The sequence below is a fragment of the Gambusia affinis genome, linkage group LG06, assembly GCF_019740435.1.
Source record: "Gambusia affinis linkage group LG06, SWU_Gaff_1.0, whole genome shotgun sequence".
NCBI classification, from domain to species: Eukaryota; Metazoa; Chordata; class Actinopteri; order Cyprinodontiformes; family Poeciliidae; genus Gambusia; species Gambusia affinis.
The window spans coordinates 12,645,711-12,671,364 of NC_057873.1; the positions used below are offsets into that span (position 1 = coordinate 12,645,711).

The window sequence follows — 25,654 nt, forward strand, 5'->3', positions numbered from 1 at the left end:
ATAAAACATGAAGTGGAAGAATATTGCAGTATCTCCTGGGGCTGAGGGGGATTCATAAGAACAATGTGCAAACAGGAAGAAGAAAAGAGGAAAATAGAAGCAGCCTTGTGAACAGTCTTCCTGCGCCTGCTGGGCTGTTGGTTCTCTTCCGACGTCGTTTACATTCCTCATCGCTGCTAAATAAAAAGTGACAGGACATGATGAGATTAATTCTTGGAGGAGGCAGAGCTGCCTCTCAGTTCTGTGTTCATTATCGCACAAATTAGAGTCTAACAATTGATTGGCCTGGCTTTGAACATGACTCAGCAGCTCGTGGACAGACCCTGTTAGTGGATGTGATCAGTGTCTTTTTGTATCTCTGCCCAAACAACGGGCTGATCCCAACATCTAAATTGCTTTAATTATGCACAAGTCAGACTCGGATGGTTTCCTCTGTTTCTGTTCGCCAGGAGCGTCAGTGTAAGAAGGTGTGTGTTGTTGGGTTTTAGGTTTAAAGCCAAGTTGTGGCTGTGTGAGACCCATCCTCTGTCCCTGGCGGAACAAGTGGTGCCTATCATCGATCTCATGGCCATCTCCAACGCTCTGTTCGCCAAGCTGCGTGACTTCATCACTCTGCGGCTGCCGCCTGGTTTCCCAGTCAAGATCGGTGAGCGCAGAACGAGTTGGACGGGTGAATGAATGAACAAGAGGAGGGAGGGGGGGTGATGTTGGTTGCTTAAACTGAGCAGGGGAAAGAGGGTGATGAATATTTAATGAACGGATGAAATGGAATGGACAAAATGATCTGAGAGGGGGAGCTGACGGATAAAATGATCCACCCTGCAGAAATCCCCCTGTACCACATACTAAACGCCAGGATCACCTTCAGCAACCTGAACGGCTGCGAGGAGGGGGCCGGCGTCCGTCCAGACAACGAAATCGGGGTGGAAGGGGACGGCCAGAGGGACGCCCCGAGGACAGACACTCCGTCTCCAGGCAGCGACTCCTCCAGCGTCTCCAGCTCTAGCTCCACAAGTAAAGATCAAAGTGTTAACTACTGATATTGTCACTACTCAAAATATTCACATTTTGTCCAAAACAGCAAGGGATTTTTATTTTAACTACGGTTCTATGAATCCCGGATGACCGCCAGAGTGCCTGATCCTCGAATCTCTGCTTCGCGAGAAGATTGAGGGATTGATTGCGGGTGCCACGTGACGATATAGAGTCACGTGGGTCCCCGGCAGGTCACAGGTGACTTTGTTGTCATTAGTACTCGACCTGCGCATGCGCAAGAATGATCATTCAGTGCTTGAAGCACCGCCTCTGGCGGTCATCCGGGATTCATAGAACCGTAGTTACGGTAGTAACTTTCGTTTTGCAGTTAGCCCTAAACAACTTCTTTTCTTTCATATTTGCCTCATTCACCACACGGCTTGTGGTAAATGATTCGATGGCCTTCTAATGTCTTTCTTTGTCAGATTTTGTGGAGTGCACCATCTGTGAGTTGTCATCTCTGCTGCTCCTCCAGAGTAACTAAGGTTCATTCTTTCAGTTAATATTCTCCTTGCCCGTCAGCTTAGCTGGTAGCAGCAGAGGCTTTCTAAGCAGGTTTGCAGTTTTGCCAATTTCTGTTTTCAGATGATACATCAAACAGCTCTCTATGTGATATTCAAAGCTTTCGATGTTGTTTTATAACCTAACCCTGCTATAAATTTGATCAAAGGTTAATCTCTGACCGTTGTTTTGTGGTTGACAGGACAGCTGGATTTATGGAAAATTACAGAAAGATGAACTGTGTTTTTTAATAATAATAGGGAGTTTATTTAGATAACATTTATATACAAATAAAACTGGGCCGATTTTAACAACCGCTATTTATTTCCGTCTTGTTGCTGTTTGTTTCTGGAGGGCTATGGGAAGAGGTTCATCATGTGCTATTTTGTTTGGTCATGTGACAATTGTGGTGATGCAGTGCGGTATCGTGGGGAGCTGAACTGAAGCGGAGAAGAACTGGTGAAATTAGTACAATTATTAATAATTACTTTGTGTTTCTTAATCATATAAAATCCCAGTAAAATACAGTAAGATCTCAGCATAATAAACAGTGAAAAAATGTAAGGCAATGAATACTTTTGCAAAAATTAACGATTAAGTTTTTCATCTATCTTGCGTCCTCTTCTGGAGCCTCCTAGATTGGAGTTATTTTCAGGACGAAGTGTAACTGATGAGGAAGATGTGAGCTTTTTTTACCGCTAGATTTTACTGGACAGATTTGTGCTTTGTGTTGCTGGATCATGTCCTGCGTTTATTTAATCAGAACCTCATCAGCGCCGCGTAAATCTGCATCTGTGCCGGGCAGCGGAATAATTAATTTGACGGCGGCTCTTTGAGAATCCCCGATGTTATCGTCTCACACAGCTCCTCATATGAAAGCCCTTTGAGTTAGCAGTTGTCCTGTGATGTGTTAGAAGTAGGGTACATGACAGAGAAAACAAATACTCCAACCTCTATGAACCTTTGATCTCTCCATGTTTGGTTTAGGAATATATTCCTCTGTTTTTCCTTTTCCTGTTCTTCTCCTTTGGTGTTCTTTAAAGTCAGATAACATTCAATCTCATCTCTTGACCTCTGCCCCCTCGCCCCCCACTCTCCTTTTGTGGAACAGTGTCGTGCCGAGCAGGAGAGATTCCCCCGTGTGTGTTTGAGCCTCCGCCTGGATACACCATGCTAGGAGGCAAACCGAGAGACAGCATGAGGGAGGAGGAAGAAGACTTACTGCAGTTTGCTATACAGCAGAGTCTGCTGGAGGCCGGATCCGAATATGATCAGGTGATCCCGCTGTGAATTCCTTGAGCTTTCTGGCGGTAACGCTGGAAGGAATACATCTTTAGCTATCCCATATTATATTCTTCTATATCAAATTTAGTGCTTGTACAGTTTTTATTTATTTATTTATTTATTTATTGCCAAATGGAAATATGCTGATTCATTCCTTCTTCTGTAAAGAAGAAGCGATGAATCTGAATCTGAACCTGTTTAAACTACATGATATGATGTTTCACCTGTCTTGTCATTTACTGCTAAAAGTATGAGCTATATACTGCTGTGACGGCAGTTCATTTAGCCTCCTGTAGAAAAAAAAACTACAAAAAAAACCCAATGGAGTTTTGCAGACAACACTGTCGCAGTGAAGCCACTTCAAACAATTATAGTCATCCTTGATTCTTTTTTATTTTTATTTTTGCTTATCTCCAACTCTGACCCCGTACTCACCATCTCTTTAAGAACTACAGATCTTACCACTTTGTCTCTGTCATAGGCTTATAAAATGTATAAGTGGCACAACTTGACGTACTTTCATTGTTCAAAGCTAACAGAGGGCGTAGCAATTAAATAAATACTATTGTTGCCGTGTTCAAAGAAGGTAGCAGCAACAGTAAGAAAGTATACCATAGAATTAAAGTGTCAGACCAAAGAAATATTTTTTCTTTGCATGAGCAAATAACATGGTCAACATTATATTCAAAAACTATGAAGTATCATAAATTACATGTTTAATGTTTAAAGTCAATTCTCCTGAATGGTATTATGATGGTTTTCCTGATGTAGCAAGCAAAATAGAAATAGCGCACCCTGATGGCCATGTTTTTAGAACTGTCTGTTTTGCTGCATTGAAGTTAAAAAACTAACTAACTTCTGCAGCCATACATGTGTGAATTTTACTTTGTGTGCAATAAATCAATATAATATGAGTTTCACTTTTTAAGATGAGTGACAGAAAATAATGAATTTTTCACCATATTCTAATTTTCTGAGATGTACTTCTACATATGTGTCGACATCTATGCAAACATAGATCAACCTGATGTATTTGAGTCAATGAAAATTGAAATGGAGGCTTCATAGATGAAAGTGAATTTGAAGAACTGAATGTTAGGTTTACTTTTAAGTTTAGGTCACTTTATTTTGTTTTTTATTCAGTCTGTGTCAGGCTCACATGGCACCAACATCAAATCACATTATTTAAAAATAGAATCTCTGCTGTATGTTTGGAAAAGATAACACGGTTGAAGTATTGTATGTATCTGCAGACTGATAGCACATAATCAGTCGTGACGGACATTGTTTCCCCATCTTAAAATTACAGGATTAAATTCAACAATACGTCAATGAAGACCCTAATATTCGTGTGTGCTTGAGTACACAAATAGCAGTTGGTTTCAAAATACAAACAATCACAGGGAAGTGAAATCAATAAGCAACATAAATTGCCTTTGCAGTATGGAACCAAGAGGCTTTCCATTTCCAGCTGCCTAAGGATAGGCCTGTGCTTAAATCCTGAAGATCCTGCTCCTGATAGTCGCCGGTTTTCTTCTGGGGTGCAGGGATATAAATAGTCTCAGGGAGGCAGGTCAGAGAGCATCCTCTGATGTGTTTCTGTGGGTGAGAAACAAAGCTGAGAGGATGAGAGAACGTTTGAACAGCGGCGGTTTGGTGCCGTGCTTCCAGAGACTTCACAGTTCCTGTTCACAAATATGATCAGTACTTTAGTAACAGCTGGAATATTAAAACGGGATGATACTTACATCTTTTATGTAGAATTTGTGTGCATTTTTCTACACTGGGAAACTAAGTTTTAAACCACAGTGCTTACTTTAAGATGAACTCATCTTATTTTGAAGAGTTATTTTGATTTGTAGCAGCAAAGTTTGTTTTTAACTAAGAGTTAAATTTGCCACATCCTGTGGTTCATTAATAATGTGTGTACCAAAGAACTAGAGGCAGGACTGATCTAGTTTACTCTCACTTTATGAGTCAAAATCAAGCCAGCTGGCTGCCTTTATGCTTTGTGTGTGCGGGAGTGCGTGTGGGTGTGTGTGTGTGTGTGTGGACATATGTTGTGTGTGCATGGTGCTTTAGTGGGGATTGATTGGAAAAATGCCCACAGGAAGAATTAACCCTTTTCAGAAATCCCTCCATCTCTTTGTCCACGGCATCCGCTCTCTGACTTTCTGTTCTGCCTCCTCTTTGTTTCTAGGTGACTATCTGGGAAGCGCTGACCAATAGCAAGCCAGGAGCACACCCCCTGTCCTGTGACCCAAGTCGTGTAGAGAGGTAGAAGAAAAAAAGATTTGCTTTTATTCCTCAAAACTGCAGTATAACTTTTATAAGCAATGTTTATTTTATGTATTTGTTGAAACTGTCACTATGTTCTGACGGTGTAGCAGGAGACAAATCAAGCTCCTCGGTTTCCTCCCTGTGGTCCTACTGCCATCAGTCCCAGTCAGAAACAACCATTAAGAGTCAGGAGCAGGGTGTTAGTGCTGTCAATCAGGCTTGTGTACACGTCAGACACACCCTCCCCCTTGCTCTCTGCTACACTACAGCTAGCTTCTCACACCAAATATTTCCATTAATCCTCAGCCTAGTTTCAATGGCCACCGATTCACAGTTTTCCTGTAATGGTAAGTTCTTTCTTCTTCATCAGTATATTGAGCAGCGCGTACAAGAGTGTGACTGACAACACTAAGACCTTCCTCCTGGCTCTGATTGGTTCTTTTTGACAGAGATGCTATTTATTTCTACAGATGGCAGTAGGACCACCTGGAGGAAGAGGAAGTCATAAATTTGCATAACCTTTAATTGTATTAATACTGTTTAAACTTGTGGCTCCCACTAGGTGTCTATATTTAGTATTAAGAGTTTAGTGTTCAGCTCCAACATGAGCTCAGAAATCAAACATTCACTGACAGATTTATTAAGAAAACAGGATGAAATTAGGAGAAATATTCATTAGTTTGGAGACATAGAAAACCTGCACCATACCATAAAATTTAAAAGCAATCTTTGGCAAGTCCTCTCTACCTGTCCACCAAAATTGTGAATAACCAGTTTTTAAAAAACTTTTAAAAGACTCAAAGAACTAAAATTTGCAAAAATGGGAAGTAGTTTTGCTGGGGCCAGAAAGGATGGTTAATATAATAATTGAAAGAAGGAAGAGAGGGTAGAAAAAGGTAAGAGAGACAGACCTGAGCCCATGACCAAAATTACAGTAAAGATGGAAGGCATGGAGCTGAACAGAGAGCAACCTTTTACTTACTGAAAAAGTGAGGGCAAGGTTGGGTAAAGGGTAATGGTTTGTTGAAAACGTAATAATGCACTTGGTAGTTGAAGCAAAACAAAATCCAAAGGGGATGAGAAGCTGAGAGGAAACAAGAGACTTTTGAAATAAGTCTTTTTTAAGAACAAGGCATAACTGGAATGTTAAACCGTAACCTTAGAGGATTTTTTTTTTTTAAATGCACATTTTTTTCATATCATTTTGACATCATCATCATTGTTTGCTGTCTAAATGCTCTACTTATTATTTCACCACGCTTCACCTGTATATGGGCTGCTCTGTGTGTTTTAGAGAGACGTGGCGTCACAGACTCTCTTTGTGATACAAGTTGACATTTGTAAAAACAACAGGCAGGCTATTGTTATTTACTTCGATCTAATATTTTCAATATGTTTCGGTTTTGTGGTTCTCAAATATGATAAAATTCAACACCATCAACATCTATGTCTTTCAGCAATCCCTCTCATAATAGGAGTGGCAGCAGTCAAATCAAAGCCTGGGTGAATAATAGAAAATGGGACAGAACAGGACAGAAGCTTTCATCTTCAAAACAGCTGAAATCCTTCAACAAAAACAATGTAAATCTCCACGTCTGTCAGCATGCAGGCGAAATATCCTGCCGTACCCCCGCATCTCACATCCTCTCCTCTGTCACGTTTTGTTTTTCCTCACTATCTTCCGAGGCACCATTGTGTGTTTTCCTCCCTATTGCAGCTCCTTCCTTCCATCTTTGACTCACATCCTGTATTCTGCTGCTCTCCTCCCCTTTTCTATTATCTTATCCATCCTGCTATTCTTCTCTCATCTCCTATCTGCACAGCGCTGCTGGGAGAGTGTGTTTGGGAGAGAGGGATGAGAGTTTCCTGCAGTTGACTTTAGTCTGTTGTCCTTATCAGTCGTTCCTGTGTGGAGCTGAATGCACAGGCTGCTGTGCTCTCACTCTCAACGATTCACTGGCTTCTGTTTAATAGTCTAGCTTTTAAAATGAATCAGATTTTAGATTCTGATGATATTGAAAATGGCGTCGTCACCTGTTCTTTGAAGAAACACAATTTTGAACAGAATGTAAACATAGGGCTTCAGAAAATTGCTCCATATTCAGCCCACTTGAGGGTATATCAAAGTTTGGCACTGTCCATTTGATCCACTAATACATCATCATTGTTATGGCTATCAGAGCTATATTGAATTATAATATCGCATAGTGATTAAGCGAACCAGTCACATAGTCTATGCAAACATTTCAATAATCTTAAATAGATTATTCCTCAACATTTCATTAAAGATTAATGGCAAACATCTGTAAATCAAAATGTAAAATTGTGACAAATCAAATCATTTACATGCATCTACTGATGTGAAATCATGAACTAAACAAAGTATGGAAAACAATTCTATTTTTATTGATGACAGTAAAAGCTTAGCCTGAAGGAAGGCTCAGCAATGTGAATGATGTTATTGGTTTGGTGGCATTTGAGATTTTGTCAGATTTTTTTGTGAAACCACATATAGAGAAATCCTGACTTTTATTTCTTTTGTCCAGTTTCAGACCAACAGAATAACACATTTCCTCCCATTTCCAGACTAAAACGTAAGACAGCCGATCAAAGGTTGTGATGTTTACATATCTGTCTTATTCTTAGGTTTCTTCTGCTGATGAGTTGTTGAGGGGTCTGGTTTTAAAAGTCCTCCTGACTTGCTGGCGCTTGTTGAGTTGAAGAAAAATACTTTGAAATAGTTAGTTCGGAAAATCTAAACTACCGTAACTAAATAGTCTAAATAGTCAATTTAAATATTTGAAACGTTTCAATTATGAATTTTCACATTGCTTTAGGACTTCTCATCTGATGATATTACAATGTTGAAACTTAATCCTGCCAAAATTTTAGTTACATTTTTGTTTTTGGATTACAGTTATTGTTGTTTGCTCTAAGATTGTAGTTAAGTCTTTTACGCTTTGATCAAAATATGTCTCCATATGTTGATCCGCTGTTCCCTCCACGTTGCCCAGGACGCCTCAGCACAAGCCCCGCCCCACTTCCAGCCTTTGCTCCACCCCCTCGAAAAAGCAGCCACCCAGCTGCACCTATGACGAGCAGCTGCGCATCGCCATGGAGATCTCGGCCCGGGAGCAGGAGGAGGCGGACCTCCGGCGGCGGCAAGAGGAAGAGGAGCTTCAGCGAATCATCCAGCTGTCCCTGATGGAGAAGTGAGAGCCTCGTTGCCGGCGGCGATGGTGGGGAAGGGTCTGAACTGAGGACATGTTGGGACAAGAGGGAAGAAATGGCCACCTGGGAAACTTTAAGCACACTCTAACTGCCTGAATCATCTTAGTGAAACAATCAAATCCTTCTCTTTGCTCCCTTCGCCTTCGTCAGACCTTTCCCCTGAAGCCGCGAAGATGGCAGCTGGAGAGGGACACTTTTTTCCTCTCAGCGGCATCACATGGTACCTTGTTGAGCAGTGCCAGTTTACAACCAATAATACCAGTTTTCTTTGCAGCAGGGTCATCAGTGCTCCCTCTGTAGTGTTTCTGCTCCAGCATTACCAACACACACACACACACACACACACACACACACACACACACTTTGAGCCTTCTGCCACTGAACCATTTGATTTTCAGTCTTAAAAAAGGAGAAAAAAAAAAAAAGACAAGTAAGGGTTGTGTTGTTAGAAGTGAGATGAATGTCAACAAACCATGAGAAAGTTCTGAAGTTTCCAAATATTCAAAAATAACATGCAGGTACGCTTATTTACTTGCTTTTAATTTCTATAAAGTCAACACGTACTGTACTTAGCTTTGCTGGCGGATCGCATATAAGACTGTTAGTGGTGGTTTTTTGATGAGTTTGAGCACAAAGCAAAGCCGGGCCACTTTAGGTTTTAGATGTAGGACGTGGCTGCAGGAGGCGCAGCGGCTCCACTGTATGAGAATAAGTGTACTGAAACTAATAAAGGACCAATGTTATTGTTCTGTAGGCTGTCTGTGGACTAGATATGTTATTGGAAGAAATTTATACTCACAAGAACAGATTTTTTTTCCCCTGTGTTTCTCTTCGCTCACTGGTCTAAACTGATATAAACAATATTTCAGCATGATGTGCATCCATGGGAGGGTTTCCATGTTATGTGACCGGAGCCTGAGTCGGAGCTCTGGACACACGGTACGAGTGAGCTGACGTTAAAAAAAATAAAAAAATAAAATAAATGGCTCCAAAAATAAATGAATGTTTGCAAATAATTGTAAGTAACTTGATGTTGCAAGGCTCAGGCCAATCCAAATGTTGTGAGGTACTAGCCAATCAAAATGCAAGGGAATACAGAGGATTTTTTTAAAGATAATTTCTCTGAAACTAATGTTTACCACTACAATATCAGCACAAACTGAGATTTCCTCCTGTCTCTAATTACAGTAGATCTTCTTTGTGTTAAAAGGATTTCATTTTATTTTATTTTTTACTTTGTAAAAACAGTCGTTGCTGAACACCAATGCATCAAAAATGTTTTCAAGATGTAACCTGCAAAGTGGATTCTGATGATTCGAATAAAGAAACACCTTTTGGAACTGGAGCCTGTGAGTGACTGTTTAAAAAAATAAAAATTAAAAAGAAATCTCTCTGACTTCTGGGTAAGCTTTGAAATGCTCCAAATCCCTCCACCCTTCCCCAAGTTTTCCAGGTTTCTCTCAGTCAAAATGACGGCGATAAAAGCGTTTCATTTCTCACGAGATAGGCAAAGCAGTAGTCAGTCAGCAAAAGACGGAGCTGATCTGTTTTTAGCAGCTGCCACCTCCATCATCTTCCCTGTGACACGGATTCCCGGCGCCTCAGCCAGATCCGAGGGGGGCTTTGACTGTAGTTATTTTAGGCTCGACAAGAAGAAGAAGAAGAAGAAAAAAAAAAAAAGAGGAGAGCTTAGAGACTGTAAAACCCTCCAAGAAGCTCCACTCAGCGCAGGAAAAAGGCAACATGGAGTGAATCAGCAGTCATTTCTCCCCTCGCCCCACTTTGTGGATAACCTCAGCGTCGTGCACATGCTGGGGTGTGAATTGAATTTGTAAAAAAGCCACCAGGATAAAACAAGATGCCTGCCTGTTAAGTAGAAAAGCTGAGAGCATCAGTGCGCAGAGAAACGATGATAGTCTCGTGCACCGCCTCCTCCAATGACCTCAATCCTCTACGTTTTACTGACATTTTCCACGTCCCTGAACGCTTTCAGTAATCTGCCATGTCAAGGAAGCCATGTTTCCCTGTGTGTTTGTAATGTTAGATGCAGATTAGGTCAGGCAATTTTGCCAGAGCCAAAGAATTCCGACATCCAGAGAAAGCTAAAAGCTCTTAGATCCTTTGCTTATATTTGATTTTATTAGGTATTATTTAACAAGTCGACAGCAGGCCAATATCCTGGGAAAGGATATAATGTGTTTGTTGTATAACTGGAGTGATCACAAAGCACCTCCTCTGAAGTCTTAAACTCTAAGGCTTCTCATATATAGCTTGTGGAAATATTGTCTTGCATTTAGTCACAAAGCCTTCCATGTGTTTTCTGTAATGAGCCAACAGCACAGACAGAAAAACAAGAGCTTCTGTGAGCATCGATTTGTAACTCTTACCACACGTCCTCAACACAATTTAAATCTGAACTTCCATCCTAACATGAGTATGTGCTCAGCTTAGCCAAGGTTTTGTTATGAACAGCTGGGCTGGGGAGTTTTGCTTTATTTTATTGTTCCCATAGCAGAGAAGGCTGAATACAAAAAAAGACCACTCCGATTTTTAGCTATATTTAAAACAAAACGTCATGTAATTTTCTTTCCACCTCACAATTCTGCTCTACTTTGGGTTGGTCACATAAAATCAGAGAAACCCCCCGAAGTTTTATAGTCCAACATTTCAGTGGCTAAAATACTTTTACTAGGCCTTTTTTGTGGCTGCTCCATCATATTGGGTTATTGTGCATAAAGGCGCCTTAATCAGGACACTAACATGCTACGTGTCTATTATGAAGACAATAGGGAGATATTAATGAGCGTAAACATAATGACACTATTATTATTACTGTTTCCCAATCTGGCATATCTTGGTTTTCAGAGAGCTAACATAAACATCAAATAAATTTAGAATAGAATAGAGAAACAGGGTGGAGGGATTTCCTCTTGAAGACTTGGGAATTCTTCATTGATAAAGTTTAAGGAAGCACTGGACAAATGGAAAGCAGAGTTCAGATTATTTCACAATTAACAAAAAATCGTGACGAGATGTAAATCTTTCAAAAAAATGAGGAGAACACTCTTCTAGCTGAGGTGCAGTTATCCTAACCCTCATCGAGATTCATTTAATCCAACTTTTCCAGTTTTTCCACCCAGTACTTTCAACAATCAAACCTTTGTAGAAAATGTCAGACTCCTTGCCACAGTTATCTGATTTTAATGACTTTTTAAGTCTTTTAATGTGAGCTTTGGTTTGCCAGAGCATATCTCAGCAGTGCCCCCGGTGGCCTACTTCTGAGTGTTTAATTACCCACATGAAGCAGTGGGGGAAATGTCAGCCTGAAATAAGCTGTGCTCGTCAATTCCCAGTAGAGACCCTGGTGGTGTGTTCAAAGACATAGTTATCTGTGGGTAAAAATAACGAGCAGAGAAAATCGGCAAGGATAAAAGGTTGAACTGCCCAATTCTGCGTTAAATATCAAGAATTTAACAACATTTTAACCTGTATTAACGGCAGTTTTAGGTTTTTCTAATGCTGTATATTATCACCTTGACCAGCAGGGGGTGCTGATGAGCTGCATTCATATAATTTCTTTCTTTAGAAGTTATTGGAGATTCTGTTTTTGGACAGGAGATAAAAAAAAATATACAAAATCATTCATTTCGTTTTACATAAAAAACAAATGTTTTTATTTGTTTTCTTTAAAAAAGGCAAATAATTAAAAAAAGAGAAAACAAACATGTTAGCTTTGTTCTGGTTTAATTAAAAATCTGAGTAAAGACAAGTCCAAAACCACAGAGACAAGTCTACTGAGAACAGTGCAAAACAAGCTTTCCCAGCGTAAGAAACGGATTTCAAATAAAAGACACAAAAATCACCAATGTGGTAAAGTGCATGTTGTGAAAAAAAGCCGCTCCGGTTGCAGTTTTATAAACTTTGACCCGGCAGCGAGGGTCTCACAATGAAAACGGACTCGTTTAAAAAAAACAGACATAAACAAACATGACGGAGTGCAAAGTTTGCACTACTTCAGTTTTAGTTTGCACATTCATATAATATTACTGTGCTCCAGTTAAATCATCCAGTGGTTTACATGCATCATTTCTACCTCATACACCCCACACACACACTCTTCATTCACACACACATGCTCCAGGAGGTCACATGGTGTTGTAGAGCAGAGCGACGGCTCGTCTTCGCTCTGCGGACGCTTTGCAGCGTCTCGACGAGTGTCCCTTCCCCTGCTGAGAGGACGGAGACGCGCCGCTGCCGAGTCCGTCTGTCTCCGGCCCCTCGCTGTCTCTAGATGAGGACGAGTGGGACGGGGGCAAAGGTGAGTCAACGGGGAACGGATTGAGAGAGAGAACTTTCTGTTTCTTCCAGGTGTCGTCTGGGTGGGACGAGTCCTGGCAGGACGACGATGAGGAGGGTGGCGTCAAGTCCAGGTCGCAGAGGTCGTTAGCGGACAGCTCCAGGCAGTCCAGCTTGGCCAGAGATGCCGATCTCTTCATGAGGGACGGCGGCGTGAGGCCCGCCTGCCGCATGCGGGCCTCCAGCTCCAGGGTCCTCTGCCAGCTGGGCGGCGTGCCGAGACCCCTGCTCTCTGCTTTCTCTTTCCGCCGCTGTCTCGCTGCCTCAGAACCTTTGGGACGTCCTGATTTGGTGTCCGTTGTGTCCGTTCGTCCGTCCCGTCCCACTCCGTCCTGCAGGAACGCCTGCAGCTCTCGCAGTGTCCGCTGGATGCGCTCCAACTCCTGGCTGCTCCTGGTCAGTCTGTTCTGGGCGTCGCAGCCCGGTCCACACCGCCGTCCACAGCCGTCCTGAGGACAGCCGTCTGTCTCAGTCTCCTCCACCGTCACTCCGTCCAGGTTCAAAGCAGCTGGACGGAGTGTGCTTTGGCTGTGCTGCTGGCCCAGCCTGCAGGACCGGGCTGAGGTATGTAGAGATGATTGTGACTCAGCAGTGGAGGTCAGTGATGATGTCAGCATGATGTCAGCAGTAACTTGGCTGATGTGCGCATCAGGAGAGCTGTTGGGCTCCTCTGCTTCTTTGGCCATGTTCTCTTCCTGAGTGAGTGTCTGCTCCGCTAGGTCCCGTGGGCCCAGCAGAGGAGGAAGCTCTGAGGTCAGGGAGCTCGTTGCCGGCCGGACTGGAGGCGGCTCGGCGCCGGGCGAATGCAGCGGCGAACGCTGGGCCGCCGCCTGCTCCAGCTCCAGCTCCAGCCTCAGCTTCTGCTCCAGCTGCTTGGTGGCACGGCGAACTGACCCCGCCTGCCGGTCGCTCGGCAACCAGGATGGAGAGGACGGAGGCGAGGAGCTGGGCAGGAGCAGTGGGGGTTCAGGTACCACCTGGTGGTCCTGATGGACGGGCTGGGAGCTAAGAGAGGACGAAGGGAGTGACGATGATGATGTTGAGGATGAAGGAGAAAAGGCTGAGTGTGATATGGCTTCAATCTCAATGACAATGTGGCGCACTGATATCCCGTTGTCATGGTGATGGAGACGGGTTTGGTCCAAACTGTCCTCGGACTGCAGAGACAGAAAGAGACGAAGAGAAGAAAACGCTTCAGTTCCACTGCAGGCAAAATGTTACACTTCACACATTTCTATTTCTTTTCCATTTAAATTTCTTTTCAGTTCCCCTTTTCTCTGATACTCCCAAATAAAATCCCATGACAAAACTGAAGTCAGCTCAGTAAACTGTGTGTGATTTAGAAGTCCCATTTGGTTGGTCTAAAAACCTCGGTCTCGTTTTGGGTGATGTGAACTCTGGCAGTTCAAATGCAGGCGGCTCAGAAAGCAGGAAGTGAACTATAGAGCAAGACAGGAGTCCAGCACCAGAGGAATGGGTAAGAAATAAAAAAAAAAAAAGGTAAATGTTTCATGACAAAATGTAAAAAAGTTAACCTCTTATGAATACTTTTGAAAGATATGGTAATAAACACCTCTGATGTGATACAGCTAAAAAAAATAAAGCAGATTTACAACCAACAACACAATTATGACTGTAATTTACTGACAAGTTAGTGCTGACTGTTCCTCTGCTTTCCAGCAGGTGTCGCTGTACTAAATGCTGCCTTTTGAGGCTCTGACCCACTTCAGGCAGTCAGGATTGCTATTATAAAAAACAGAGCAGTAAAAAGTCAACTGGAACAACCAGCTGAGCCGAGGCTGCTGGGAAGCAGAGGGAACAGGAACGGGTACGACTTTTCTCTGCTGCCGAGTCAGCATAAAATCCAAATGTAAGAATATGATTTGCATGAAATATTTACAGTCACACACACACACACACCTCTAAATAAAATGAGCATAATTTGTAGAAATAGGACCATTTTGTTTAAAGACAGAACGCTCCCCACCTGACTGCTCCCATCCTCCAGCTCCTCTTCACCTTTGACCTCTGCATCCCCCTCCTGCACCGGTGGCGACCTCTGCTGTGGCTGCTCCGGTTCCTGAGCCAAACCCACAAACTTCTCCCTGGCACTGAAGAAGTCGATGCTTTCAGAGCTGTGATTGGACGAGGCGTCAGAAGGGCTGTGATTGGGCGAACTATCCGAGGTGCTTCTTGTTTGCGGTTCGCCGGGGTTGTTGTTGTCGTCGCTCAGAGCGAGAGGTAGAGGGTGGGCGGTGGCCGGGCAGAGCGGGGTCTGTTCGCCGCTGGAGTCTGACGGTGATTCATGGAGTGCGTCAGAGTCACCGGACCCCCGAATGAGAGCAGAGATTTCCTCTGAGCTGTGGGTCTCCGGGAAGCTGAGGGACGGCTCGATCGGTTTGCTTTTTTCTGAATCAGACAGGAGGGTGGGCGGAGCTCGGCGGTGGAGCTCAGGGGTCGGAGGCAAGATGTGGAGTGAAGGCGGGGGATGCGGCAGAGCCACTGGCACGGTAACGGCAACGCTCGCCCAGCTGTCCAGCTTCTCCTCCGGAATGACAGTGGCTGCTCGGGGCCTGGGGAGAGGTTGCTGGGGTCCCTCCTGGAGCGGCGACTCCCTGACGCCATTGGAGAGCGCGTGCAGATCGGAGCTGCAGGACTTGGCGTTGGGTTCGGCGCCGAGGGCCTGCAGGACAGCCACGCCCAGGAAGTGATGCAAGGAGGGGGAGGAGGTGGTGTTGTTGTTTTGAGAGTCGGCGCGGAGCAGCATGGGAGATGAAGGCTTGCACATGGAGTCGGGGCGATCTGATAGGTCGCTGTCAGAGTGGGAACGCCACAGCTTGTTGTGCCTCTGTTTGCTTTGGAGGAAAACAGACAAGAGTTGATCAGTGTTTAAAGTAGAAATATAGAGGCAAGTGGATGAACAGATGCAGGAAAGAAAGATAAACATGATGACAGGGTTTCTGGAGGCTTCACCAGCTCACATTTAAGACTTTCTAAAACAATTGTGAATGGAATTTAAGACACGCATCCCAACAAAAATGGAAAAAGAAAAAAGAAATTGCACTGCAAAACCCCAAAATCCTATGAAGTATTCTTGGTCTGCTTCTAGCACACTTGATATGATATAAAACTAACTCACGAGTAACTTTTCAGCAGGATATATGAGCTGGTTTTGAGTCAATAATTCTGTAATATTGATGACAAATTTCTTATTCTATTAGTAGATTATTTCACTTGTGGGAAAAATGACTCGATGGATGAATAAACAGAGTGAAGGTTTGGACGCTGTAATGACTACCTGGCCAGCAGGATTCCCTGATACTCCTCCAGCTGCTTCATGAAGGACGGGTTGGGCTTGGTGACGGTGCGTCTCTCCTTCACGTAGTCGAAGGCCGTGTCCAGATCCCAGCCGTACTCCTTCATGGCGTAGGCGATGACCGTGGAGGCAGAGCGGCTCACACCCATCTTACAGTGGACCAGACACTTGGCTCCAGCTTTCCTGTGGTGAGAGGCAGCTTTAGAGACCCACTCTACTACCACACGTTTACGCGTCAAACTGTCCGGATCCCTACTTGGCTTTGGTGATGAACTTGTACGTGTCGTTCCAGTATTCCAGCAGATTGGTGGCCTCCTCGTCATAAACTCTGATGTTGTGGTATTCAAACATTCCCGGGAAAAAGTTGTCGATTTCCCTGGTCACATTCAGGATGTAGCGCACGCTGCATTAAAGAGAGATACAGAGGACGATCGATTTAAACCCAAAAAAGAAAAACACCAAAAGTGCCCATTGAATGAACCAATCTGCTTAATACGGGAACAAAACATTTAAAGCAAAGCTCTCCAAAGAGACGCACTCAGAGTTTGATGCTCTCATAGATTTAATTACTGCTGTGGATTTTCTCATTTGCTCTAGAAAATGTTCTCTCTCCAGTTATTAAAATTGAGTGACAGTGTGTGTTTTTTCTCAACTAATTACAGTTGTAAGACGCTTTAATTAGGTTAGAAAGAGACCGGTCTCTTACCCGCTGTTCTGCAGCTCCTCCAGGTTGGAGGCGTTCCACTCAGAGCCCTGCAGAGACATGGAACAGGATCCGTCAGTTCCCAGCAAAACTATACGGAATAATCCGGTTCCCACATGTTCCTCAGGTCAAGTTTCAGTAGCTGGTAGTTGTTTTTTTTAACCTAATATCAGGGGATTCTTTATATAAAACTTGATACACTATTTCAACTTTTTTCAGACAGTAGGGACCTTGAATAACACATTCCAGGACAGAGTGTCAGTCTTGTAATCTGGAATAAAGTCCAGTATTCATTAAGGCTTCTGAAATCTCACCAGGAAGACGTGATCAAAGATTTCCGTAGGACTGTCCATCTGTCCCAGGATGACAATCATTTCGTTGTCTATGAACTCCTTAAACTCCCTCAGGTTGCACGCCATCTGCATCTCCAGCTCTGTTCGGATCTGGGAAAAATAAAAATAAAAACAATAAAGTTCCTGTTAGGAAATGATATTTAAGATAAACTTGGTCTTTAATGCATGTCATTTTTATTTAAAGACAAAGTAATGCATAAAGGAGGCGTGGAGGAAAAATGATCCATAGTTTTTCTTTTTTTAGCACGAAATTCTTTGATTCCTACAAATAAAATCTAGCGCAAACATCAGATGAGATTATTAACAAAAGGTGTCATTAATGTAGTCAGGTACTTTAATAAATAAATTCTGCAGCTAAAACCTAAAGCTTTCTTACCTCCTTGCTGGTGACGTTCTCCAGGTCTTTCTGCATCATGATTTCTCTCAGGCGGATCTTGATCAGCCTCTCTGTGCGTTCCCTCTCTGTAGGCCTGCAACACACCATGCAAATTCTTATGTTAAACCACCAAAGAAAAAAAAAAACACAAGAAGAGATTCACCTTCTGGGTCACAACAGTGACCCATTGCCTTCTGCTTGTTCATTCATTTATTTTCACGGCCATAATGAGGCCCGTTGTCCCGAAAGAGAATCGTCACTTTGTCCGATTCTCAGAAACTGAAGAAGGAACAGACAATCAAGGGAGTGCGACCCGCCGGCAAATCCAAAACAAAGTCGTCTTGTTGAGAACGACTGTTTCTGTTTCTGTCCGCTCTGCCAGGAGACGCGTTTAGCCTCTGGACGCAGCACCAATGATACCAACAAGTAGCCTAATTATGCCTCTGGAGATAGAAACGGCTCAGCTCATCTATGTGTGCTTCCTCTTATGTGTTCCTTTTTTCTTTGTTTTAACTTTTTAAGTATGAACTCCTCATTTAACATCCCACAGAACAGTGTGTGTGTGAGAAAGAATCACAAATATATAAATAGCTTATTAAGAAATTAAGCTAAAGTGACAAACATCCAGTGAAACTTTAACCTCTGAACAAGCCCTGACATGCCTGCAGAGGTTCTAACAGTGTCTGGCTATTAGCTGAGCATGGAAACAGTGTGAGGAACAAAAACAAACCCAGTTAGAGAGTGTGTCCAGTAAGTGACGACACAAGGAGTGGTTCTATTGAAGTGTGGAAATTTTTTACTGCTTCCTTGAACTGACACTAGATAAGAGGCCTCCAGGTAATAACAGTGAAACCTGTGTGTCGTTGACAAAAACAAACCTCCCCAGATTTTACCGGGAAACCAGCTGATGTGTCAACAAACACTGGCAGCCCGTGGAGCATTGGCAGCCGCCTCCATACGGAGACTCATAAAGTGCACGTGTGACATGAACGATACGATCATTCAAGGGCAAGCACGCCTTTGCCAAGGGCGTCGAGCGTTTCTGGTCAGGCAGGTGGTAAACAAATACTTTTTTTTTTATTGTCAGGTTTGAAAGTAACCAGCCAAACTAATTAAGCCCTGCCTGCCACCTGTCTCCGTCCGTTCCCCGTCTACCTTCCAGAGGGTCCGTCTGGATTTCATTTTTTTCCAAAAGTAAATCGAGCCAGCGAGTGGCTCAGCTATTTTCAACACTTGAGGGTCTGTCAGCTGAGAGAGACGCTGCGACTCGGTGGCCGGGCGTGTGACTCCAGTAGCTCGCATGGGAAATTCCCTGCTGATAGCAAAGACACGGGGCATCATTCCTTTACTGCCCTTTACTTTCTAAGGTTTCTTTCTTTAGAAAACTGTTTTATGGTCAGTATCATGCATAATGAAGATCTGAACTTTCTACTTGGCAAAAAAGCATCATCTATTGGCCAGCTACGGAGAAGCTCCCTCGTCTTTCCTTGAAGCCTAATCATGTTCTCCTAAAAAGTGCCTCTGCAATGCATTTACACGAGTCGGGGTCAGAGTTCACACTGCTGCTCTAATGATCACTTAATCCAAAAGATAATCAGCAGATCAGCCCTACATAGTATGGATTTTAAGTCCAACGGAAAGAAATTAGTTTCTCACATATTAATGTTAAAAAATAATGGCTAATAAAATAAGTAAATTTTGCTGTGCTTCAGTACAATAACAAAAAGGCATTCTGATTCCTACGTGGTTAAATGGAAAATGAGCAAATTTTTTATGCAATTAACTGTCATCAGATTCTTACACCTGAGCTGTGGAATCGCTGAAGCTCCTCCAGAGCTACCATGGACCACTTAACTCTTTTTCTGTCCGTCGTAATGTGACAAATTTACAAAACATTCACGCTATATAAACACTTCTGCAAAGCTTTGAGTATAATATAGTCATGAGGAGAAAAAAACTTTTTGTTTCTGTAAATCTATTTCAGATTTCAGAGTCTGTGCTTCTGTTCCACTCACAGGTCTGTGAAGAGGATGGGGGAGTTGGCACGGTGCGACTCGACATCCTGCATGGCGTTCCATTCGTTGACACAAAACTGGCTGGAAGAGACTCTGCTCTGGTAGTAGCTGACCCAGGTCAGGAACAGGCTCCCTGGGTAATAGTTGTGGCAGCGAGCCACCTCGCAAGCTTTGTGTAGCGACTGCAGGGCGGACCTGGCGGCAACAAAAAGAGGAAGATTTCCCCATGAGCCTCAAGACGGAGTACAAATGTTTAATGTTTCGACACCAGAATGATCAAAGCTTTGTCCGGAGACATGGCTGTACTGTGCTGAGCTGGAGGTTCAATGAGAGGATGTTGAGGGAAGAAGGAAGAGCAGAGGGATAACAACATGAGGAAATGAGGAGTCTGCACTGGCATGTGTACGAGAGAGGAGTGGAAAACTGAGAAACGGCAAGACCAAAAAGAAGAAGGAAGATAAGAAAAAAACTGAAGGAGGTCAAAGTCAAAAAGGGCAGCACAGTGTGTTCTAAAGACATCGAGTATTTAAAGACAGAAGTTACTCACCACATGGCTTGGACAGACACCGGCTTGAAGACATGAACCCTGTTCACCGTTGACACACTAAAGCCTCTGCAGAGACACAGAATTAACAGATTATAAGACAAGACGCCATGTAAGCAGAAGAGCTTTCAAGTAAGACCTACAAGTTAAAACACAGTCCTTAGCAGTCAGTGGGCTGCCCCTCGGGGGCGGGGGGGCTGCGACAGGAAGCATGGCGTAGGTGTGGCGACTTACCCGTCTCCGTCCAAGTGAATCAGAGTGTCGCTCCACAGAGGTAAAACCAGCCCCACCGTGCAGCAGCTGCAGGGATTCATTAAACACATCACTGGTTAGACTGATGGGCAGCAGCACATTTATGACTAAAAACTGGTGCCTTATGGGCACAGGTGGAAAGTCCAATGTGAAGAAGCACAGAGAGATGGAAAACAGAGCTGCACCCTCAAAACGAGCTGAAGTCTCTGCTGAGCTGTTGTCCTAACACCAAAACCATAGTGGTATACTGTTGCCATGGTACTGACCTATCTGAGGAGACAAAGTCTATGCCGAGCACGATGATCTCCTCTGTATCCTGCCTGCCATTGGTGGAGACCACCACCATGTAGCGGGTCACCTGAGGGTAGGCGCTCTCAAGACGCACTGCCTGCGAGGACAGATGGAAAACAGTAACCAAGACATGAGAAACAACTTGTTTTTGTTTTGATTTCATGCATAACACTGGCTTAGAGCCACCTTTTTATCTTCACTATAAGGTTTGTACCATCTTTTAATCCCCCAGTACGGTGTGAAAGACAAGTAAATGCACTACCCCTCTTTTCTCCTAGCACTGTCTTTTCTTACGTTTGGTTTACACCCAAGCCAAGTTTCAGTTCTTTATGGCAGCCAACAAAGAAGTGAAACCCGGCACTGTCACGTTGTGACTGATCATACTGTCAACCTGCCGCAGTGCCGGGATGTTTGGTTTTGAGGTGGTTCGATGTGGCGCGTTACTGACCAGTCGGATGGTGTCCTCAGGCCGCAGCACAGTAAACATGGTCTGAAGATGTTTCTGGAGGTCGCCTGGCGGATGAATAAAAGAACATTTTAGACAATTAGCTTTGGTTTCAGTTTATTTTGGATGACAATCCAAGGATTAGAAAACAAAGAGAAACATAAAACCCATGACAATGTGTCAGTTCCTCTGAGGAAGGAATTCACAAGAGAGTCTCCTACATATTAGTCTATTTCTAGGCAGAAGCAAATCAAATTCTTAAACACAATATACAAATAAAGTTACAAAAGATCTCTAAAATGTGTGTTGTTTTCTGGCTTTGAGCAAATAGAAACACTTTTGGAAATTATTAAAACTAATCTATTTTTAATAATTAATTCAATTAATTTTATAAAAAAATAAAATTTGTAAACCTAAAGCAAGAAGACTTAGGTCTGACTTAACTTCAAACAGTGAGAAAAAATATATATATATGTCTTTATTAGAGGTATAAGAATATCTGATTAAAACACTGTTTAAAGTTAAAACCAAACATTAGACTGCACTTTATTATTGTCTTATTACAGTCTTGATATTCAAGACTGTGCAGCTTGAATATCAAGCACTTACAAAGACTTTATACAGAAACAAGAACTTTCCAATCCTCGAAAACATCTCATTGAACTTCAAGTATTTTCAAGGATTTCAAGCACACTTATGAACCCTGCCAAATACAACTAGCAGAAAATATTTGGATGCAAAAGCTTTCAAATGAGTTCAGTTATCTGAAGAAACTGCAGCTGTGTTTCATGTGTGTGTTTGTGTGTTAGAGATGCGTCTGTACCTGTATGCTTGTTCCTGCGCTGGCTGATACGAGGTGCAGAGTTGGACGTAGGGCTATTCCCCCTGGGGAGGAAGAGGGCTGCACCTTTCACTGTGAGGAAACTCTCACTGATGCTGGAACAGAACAGAACAGAATGAAGAAAAATGAGACGCGGACAGGAAGCTGAAGCGCCACTCGATCTAATCACATCACAAATCTGAGGTGGAACTTAAAGATCACCACGTTTGTAATCCTCCGCACATGCTGTCCCTATCTTCACAGAAAACAAGTGTGAGCTGGGGAGCTGTAATAGGGCAGGTTTTGTCACGGGTCACAATGCGCCATTCAGCCCTGTGGGCCGTGCCTCCCAAAACCCCAGCATCGTCACGCCGATGCTGGCAAAACAAGCCCCGAGTCCCAACGTGAACTCAGAACACAATGTTCCCTGCTCCTCCACACAGCTGGATTACACTGACAGAGTCTAACGGCGCTAACAGCTGCCAGTAGGGAGGGACGGGAGGAAGACTGGGAGGAGAGCAGGGATCCAGGAGGGAAGACGGCGTGAGCGAGAGCCCTCCTCCACAAGATAAGAATGGGCTTGAATGAAAACGGGTTTGGTTCTTCTCCAATCTTATTAAGTGTGACTGAGGTCACTTTGCTGAGAAGGACGCATCATAAAGTGAGGTCAGGGTTTTACCCTAAACGTAAAACAGCATGTTGGGAATGCATGAGTCACCCCATCACACCTATAAAACAGGCCTTTTCGTGATTATGGTATATACGGGACCAATAATCCTGCATTAGAGATGTTGAGTAAGACGTTACAATCTGGCCGGCAGACACAGCATTCCTGGCATTCCAGCTTTGCCTCAGAGAAAGTGATGGATGGAACCGTCTTTGCAATATTGACTTTTTTGGAGTTTCAAACAGATTCTATAACAACAAGCTGTCGTTCTGATTCTACGCAGATACTCGAGCAGCCTCATCCATGCTAACCAGCTAAACTCTCATCTTTTCTGCAGAAACTTGATGATTTTGAACAAAATGTAACATCCATTTCTTGTTTCATAATTGTAACTGTACTATGTTTTTATGATGTACCGTAAAGCACTTGGAACTGTCTTGTGCAACACAAATAAACTTGACTTGACTAGAAACGAAACGGACTTCCTTTCCAGTTATTTGCTGAATATTCTAGCGACTCAACCAGCGGTAACGACATTTTCAACACGTCAAATGTAATTAGAGTTTACCCTGCAGCTCTCTCTCCATACTACTTGCTACTGTAGCAAGAGCACAAACTGATTGATAGAGCAGACAGACCGGTTCCACTTGGAATAAAAAAACCAAAAAGAAAACGTTGGTTTCGTAGCTTCCGGGTGCAGGAACAAATGAGACCACACATGCATAAACGCAGTTCAGCAGGTGTCATTGGTTGTAAGTGATGACATCAAGTAAAGATATTTGGCGTGCTTCTTGTGACATGTTTAGGAAGGTTTATTTGACAGTAAACCACAGTGACGAATAAAACATTTAGCCTTTGGCTGTGATGAATCACTCCATGAACCACATTCAAGCCATCAGGTTTATGTTACTCTACTCCTGCCCCCCAAATAAAAAATAAGAATGTTGATGAGGTCAATTCAACTTCCTGACATCCACTTCATTTCTCTTCCATCCAGTAAACCTTCCTGAGTTTGGTGATAATCTGGAGACAACAGACACATGGGAACAAAACCACAGCTTTGTGCTGAGCTCATTTCCCATAACCCACCCTTGACCCAGCTGTTTCCTCTCTCTCTTCTCTCTCACATATTTTCCTTTACTTCCTGCAAGTTTGTCCCACTTTTTATCTTCCGTCCTTTTCCTGCCCCTACTGTATTATCTCCCGGTCCCGCTCCTGACTCAATGTACTGTACTTGGCGTCGGCCACATATAAACTGGGCTACGGGGCAATGTCATTTGTAATCCAACCCTCCTGCTCTCCCTGAAAATCTCCCATGGAGGCCCATACATACGTTTTTACACCTCCAGAAAGAAACAGAGAAAAAGACTCTCAAATGTAGGGTTAAAAATAGAGCAGTCCTTTAAAAGTCCCAGCTATTGATAGACTGTATTCATTAAAGCAGTCACCTTACTGTACAGAGAAGCCTCTCTGTGACACAGCAGCGGAGGCGCACCGATGCAGTTCAGCACTGAGATTGTTTTCATGCTGCAGACTGAGAGGAACATGAATTTGACTGTGTGGACACATGGAGATGGCACAAAGATAAAGAACAATAACCTGCTTGATAAATGTGGATTACTAGCATAACTTATGTAAACGGCGTCCAACTCCACTTTCATGCAAGTGGGACTGAATTATGTACCCACAACCCAAATGAAGGATTAAAGTTTGATACTTAATTTAACCCTTGCAGTTTCAAGGCTCAAAAAAAAAAAAAAAAAAGTTAAAGCTATATGTTGTTGCTCACTGCTAGCCAGCTGGCTGAAAGAAATGTCATACATATTTATTAGACTTGCAAAAACATCAATTGGTCTGTTTGGAAATTTATCATGATCAACTGTCATGAATTGTTTGTTGAAATAATCAGTAATTAATTTAATAATCGATTCATCATTAACTTAAGCATACAGACTCAAAAAATTGACATTTAAAAAAAAAAAAAAAAAAAAAAACATACTCAGCAGAAATAAAAAAAAAAACGTACAACAAATCTACATGATGGAGCCTCTTAAGAATTTTAAAAAACCTGTTGTGTAAACATATTCTACACAAAACTCCTCAAGTTGCCTGGTATTTATTGAAAAAAGGAATTTCAATATTTATTTGCCTCTTTCTACATGTTTCAACACTGTAAAGAAAGGCTTAAGTGGTTAAATGTAAATTCTGCAGAATGCGCTTTTTTCTTTTTATCTGCTCAATTAATGGAGTAAACATTTACTAAAATAATTGTTAGTTTTTGCCCTGCAGTATTTTTTATCCCAATGTGAGAATATCCCAAGGCCTCCTGCTCAGTCAAAAGCCAGTCATCCAGGGGATGGGAAGAGGGCACCAAGTTCATTGAAAATGGTCTCCACATATGCAGCATGTAAAGCAGCAGCAGGCTTTGCAGGGTGGAGGATAAAGAAAGAAGACCCAGTCAGTCCAGAATGGGCGGGTCATGAGTTTGGCTTTTAACCAACCCCCGACTCTGGACCGAAGTGAGGCGGCAGGCTTGTTAGGGCAACGGCCAGACACAATCCTCACTATGTAAGGACCACACCGCATAGTGGGCAGATAACTGGGTGACCCCCTCCTCCTGCTCCTGCCCATATTAGTCACTGTGGAGAGGAGAGAGCGGGATATATATAGGGCCTGGCTCTATACGGTGGCAGGCCCTGCTATGGCCTTAGGAGTTTGAACCCGAGGCAAGTACAACCCATAGCAAAGACAAGAGGTGCGTGCCTAATGGAGAATATGAAACATGCACAAGGACAGGAAGATAAATAAATAAAATTATCTGTACTGTCCAAGTAACTAAAAAAGGAGGACTGAAAAAATAAAAACAAACTAGTTAAACATCAACAGGAGATAGAGAGAAGTGGGTCCAGGAGAAGACAGAGGTGATAAAGGGAGAGTTGTCAAACCAGGTCAAACTAAAAATAACTTCCATTAACTGGTAGCTTGCAACACAAACACTGATTTTTGCTCAACACGGTGAAGAAAATCAGAAAATCTAAAAGGTCCGCAGACCCTACAGCCTGTGATGCGTCACACGCGCTGCAGGAACAGACAAAGAGGATCAAGCAGTGGTACCTTTAACCAGCGGCTGAAATTCCTCAGAATATTTCCTGAACTTCCTCATTGGCGCTTTTCTGTTTACCATG

The 25,654-nt window shown here is 43.0% G+C and overlaps 2 protein-coding genes across 5 annotated transcripts in view; one reads left to right on the plus strand and one right to left on the minus strand.

Moving 5' to 3' along the window:
* The window catches only part of ankrd13b (ankyrin repeat domain 13B), a 45,115-nt gene extending 35,123 nt beyond the window's left edge, over nucleotides 1–9,992 (plus strand). Inside the window, exons 14-19 of one of the 3 annotated variants that reach the window (XM_044118902.1) lie at nucleotides 489–646; nucleotides 826–1,014; nucleotides 2,648–2,811; nucleotides 5,021–5,097; nucleotides 6,558–6,681; nucleotides 8,115–9,992. In XM_044118902.1, the coding sequence (XP_043974837.1) occupies nucleotides 489–646; nucleotides 826–1,014; nucleotides 2,648–2,811; nucleotides 5,021–5,097; nucleotides 6,558–6,681; nucleotides 8,115–8,195 (793 nt within the window). In that variant the 3' untranslated portion in view covers nucleotides 8,196–9,992. The remainder of the gene's footprint in view (nucleotides 1–488; nucleotides 647–825; nucleotides 1,015–2,647; nucleotides 2,812–5,020; nucleotides 5,098–6,557; nucleotides 6,682–8,114) is intronic. The other 2 variants (XM_044118900.1, XM_044118901.1) reach the window with 2 other exon arrangements.
* A 2,066-nt stretch (nucleotides 9,993–12,058) lies between these two features.
* ssh2a (slingshot protein phosphatase 2a) overlaps nucleotides 12,059–25,654 on the minus strand; it is a 34,199-nt gene continuing 20,603 nt past the window's right edge. For both annotated transcript variants that reach the window (XM_044118907.1, XM_044118906.1), the window contains 13 exons: nucleotides 21,806–21,918; nucleotides 20,986–21,050; nucleotides 20,513–20,634; nucleotides 20,229–20,294; nucleotides 19,998–20,063; nucleotides 19,451–19,645; nucleotides 17,436–17,529; nucleotides 17,021–17,149; nucleotides 16,710–16,756; nucleotides 16,260–16,406; nucleotides 15,986–16,186; nucleotides 14,675–15,542; nucleotides 12,059–13,844 (listed from right to left, as the gene is read on the minus strand). In XM_044118907.1, the coding sequence (XP_043974842.1) occupies nucleotides 12,477–13,844; nucleotides 14,675–15,542; nucleotides 15,986–16,186; nucleotides 16,260–16,406; nucleotides 16,710–16,756; nucleotides 17,021–17,149; nucleotides 17,436–17,529; nucleotides 19,451–19,645; nucleotides 19,998–20,063; nucleotides 20,229–20,294; nucleotides 20,513–20,634; nucleotides 20,986–21,050; nucleotides 21,806–21,918 (3,481 nt within the window). In that variant the 3' untranslated portion in view covers nucleotides 12,059–12,476. The remainder of the gene's footprint in view (nucleotides 13,845–14,674; nucleotides 15,543–15,985; nucleotides 16,187–16,259; nucleotides 16,407–16,709; nucleotides 16,757–17,020; nucleotides 17,150–17,435; nucleotides 17,530–19,450; nucleotides 19,646–19,997; nucleotides 20,064–20,228; nucleotides 20,295–20,512; nucleotides 20,635–20,985; nucleotides 21,051–21,805; nucleotides 21,919–25,654) is intronic.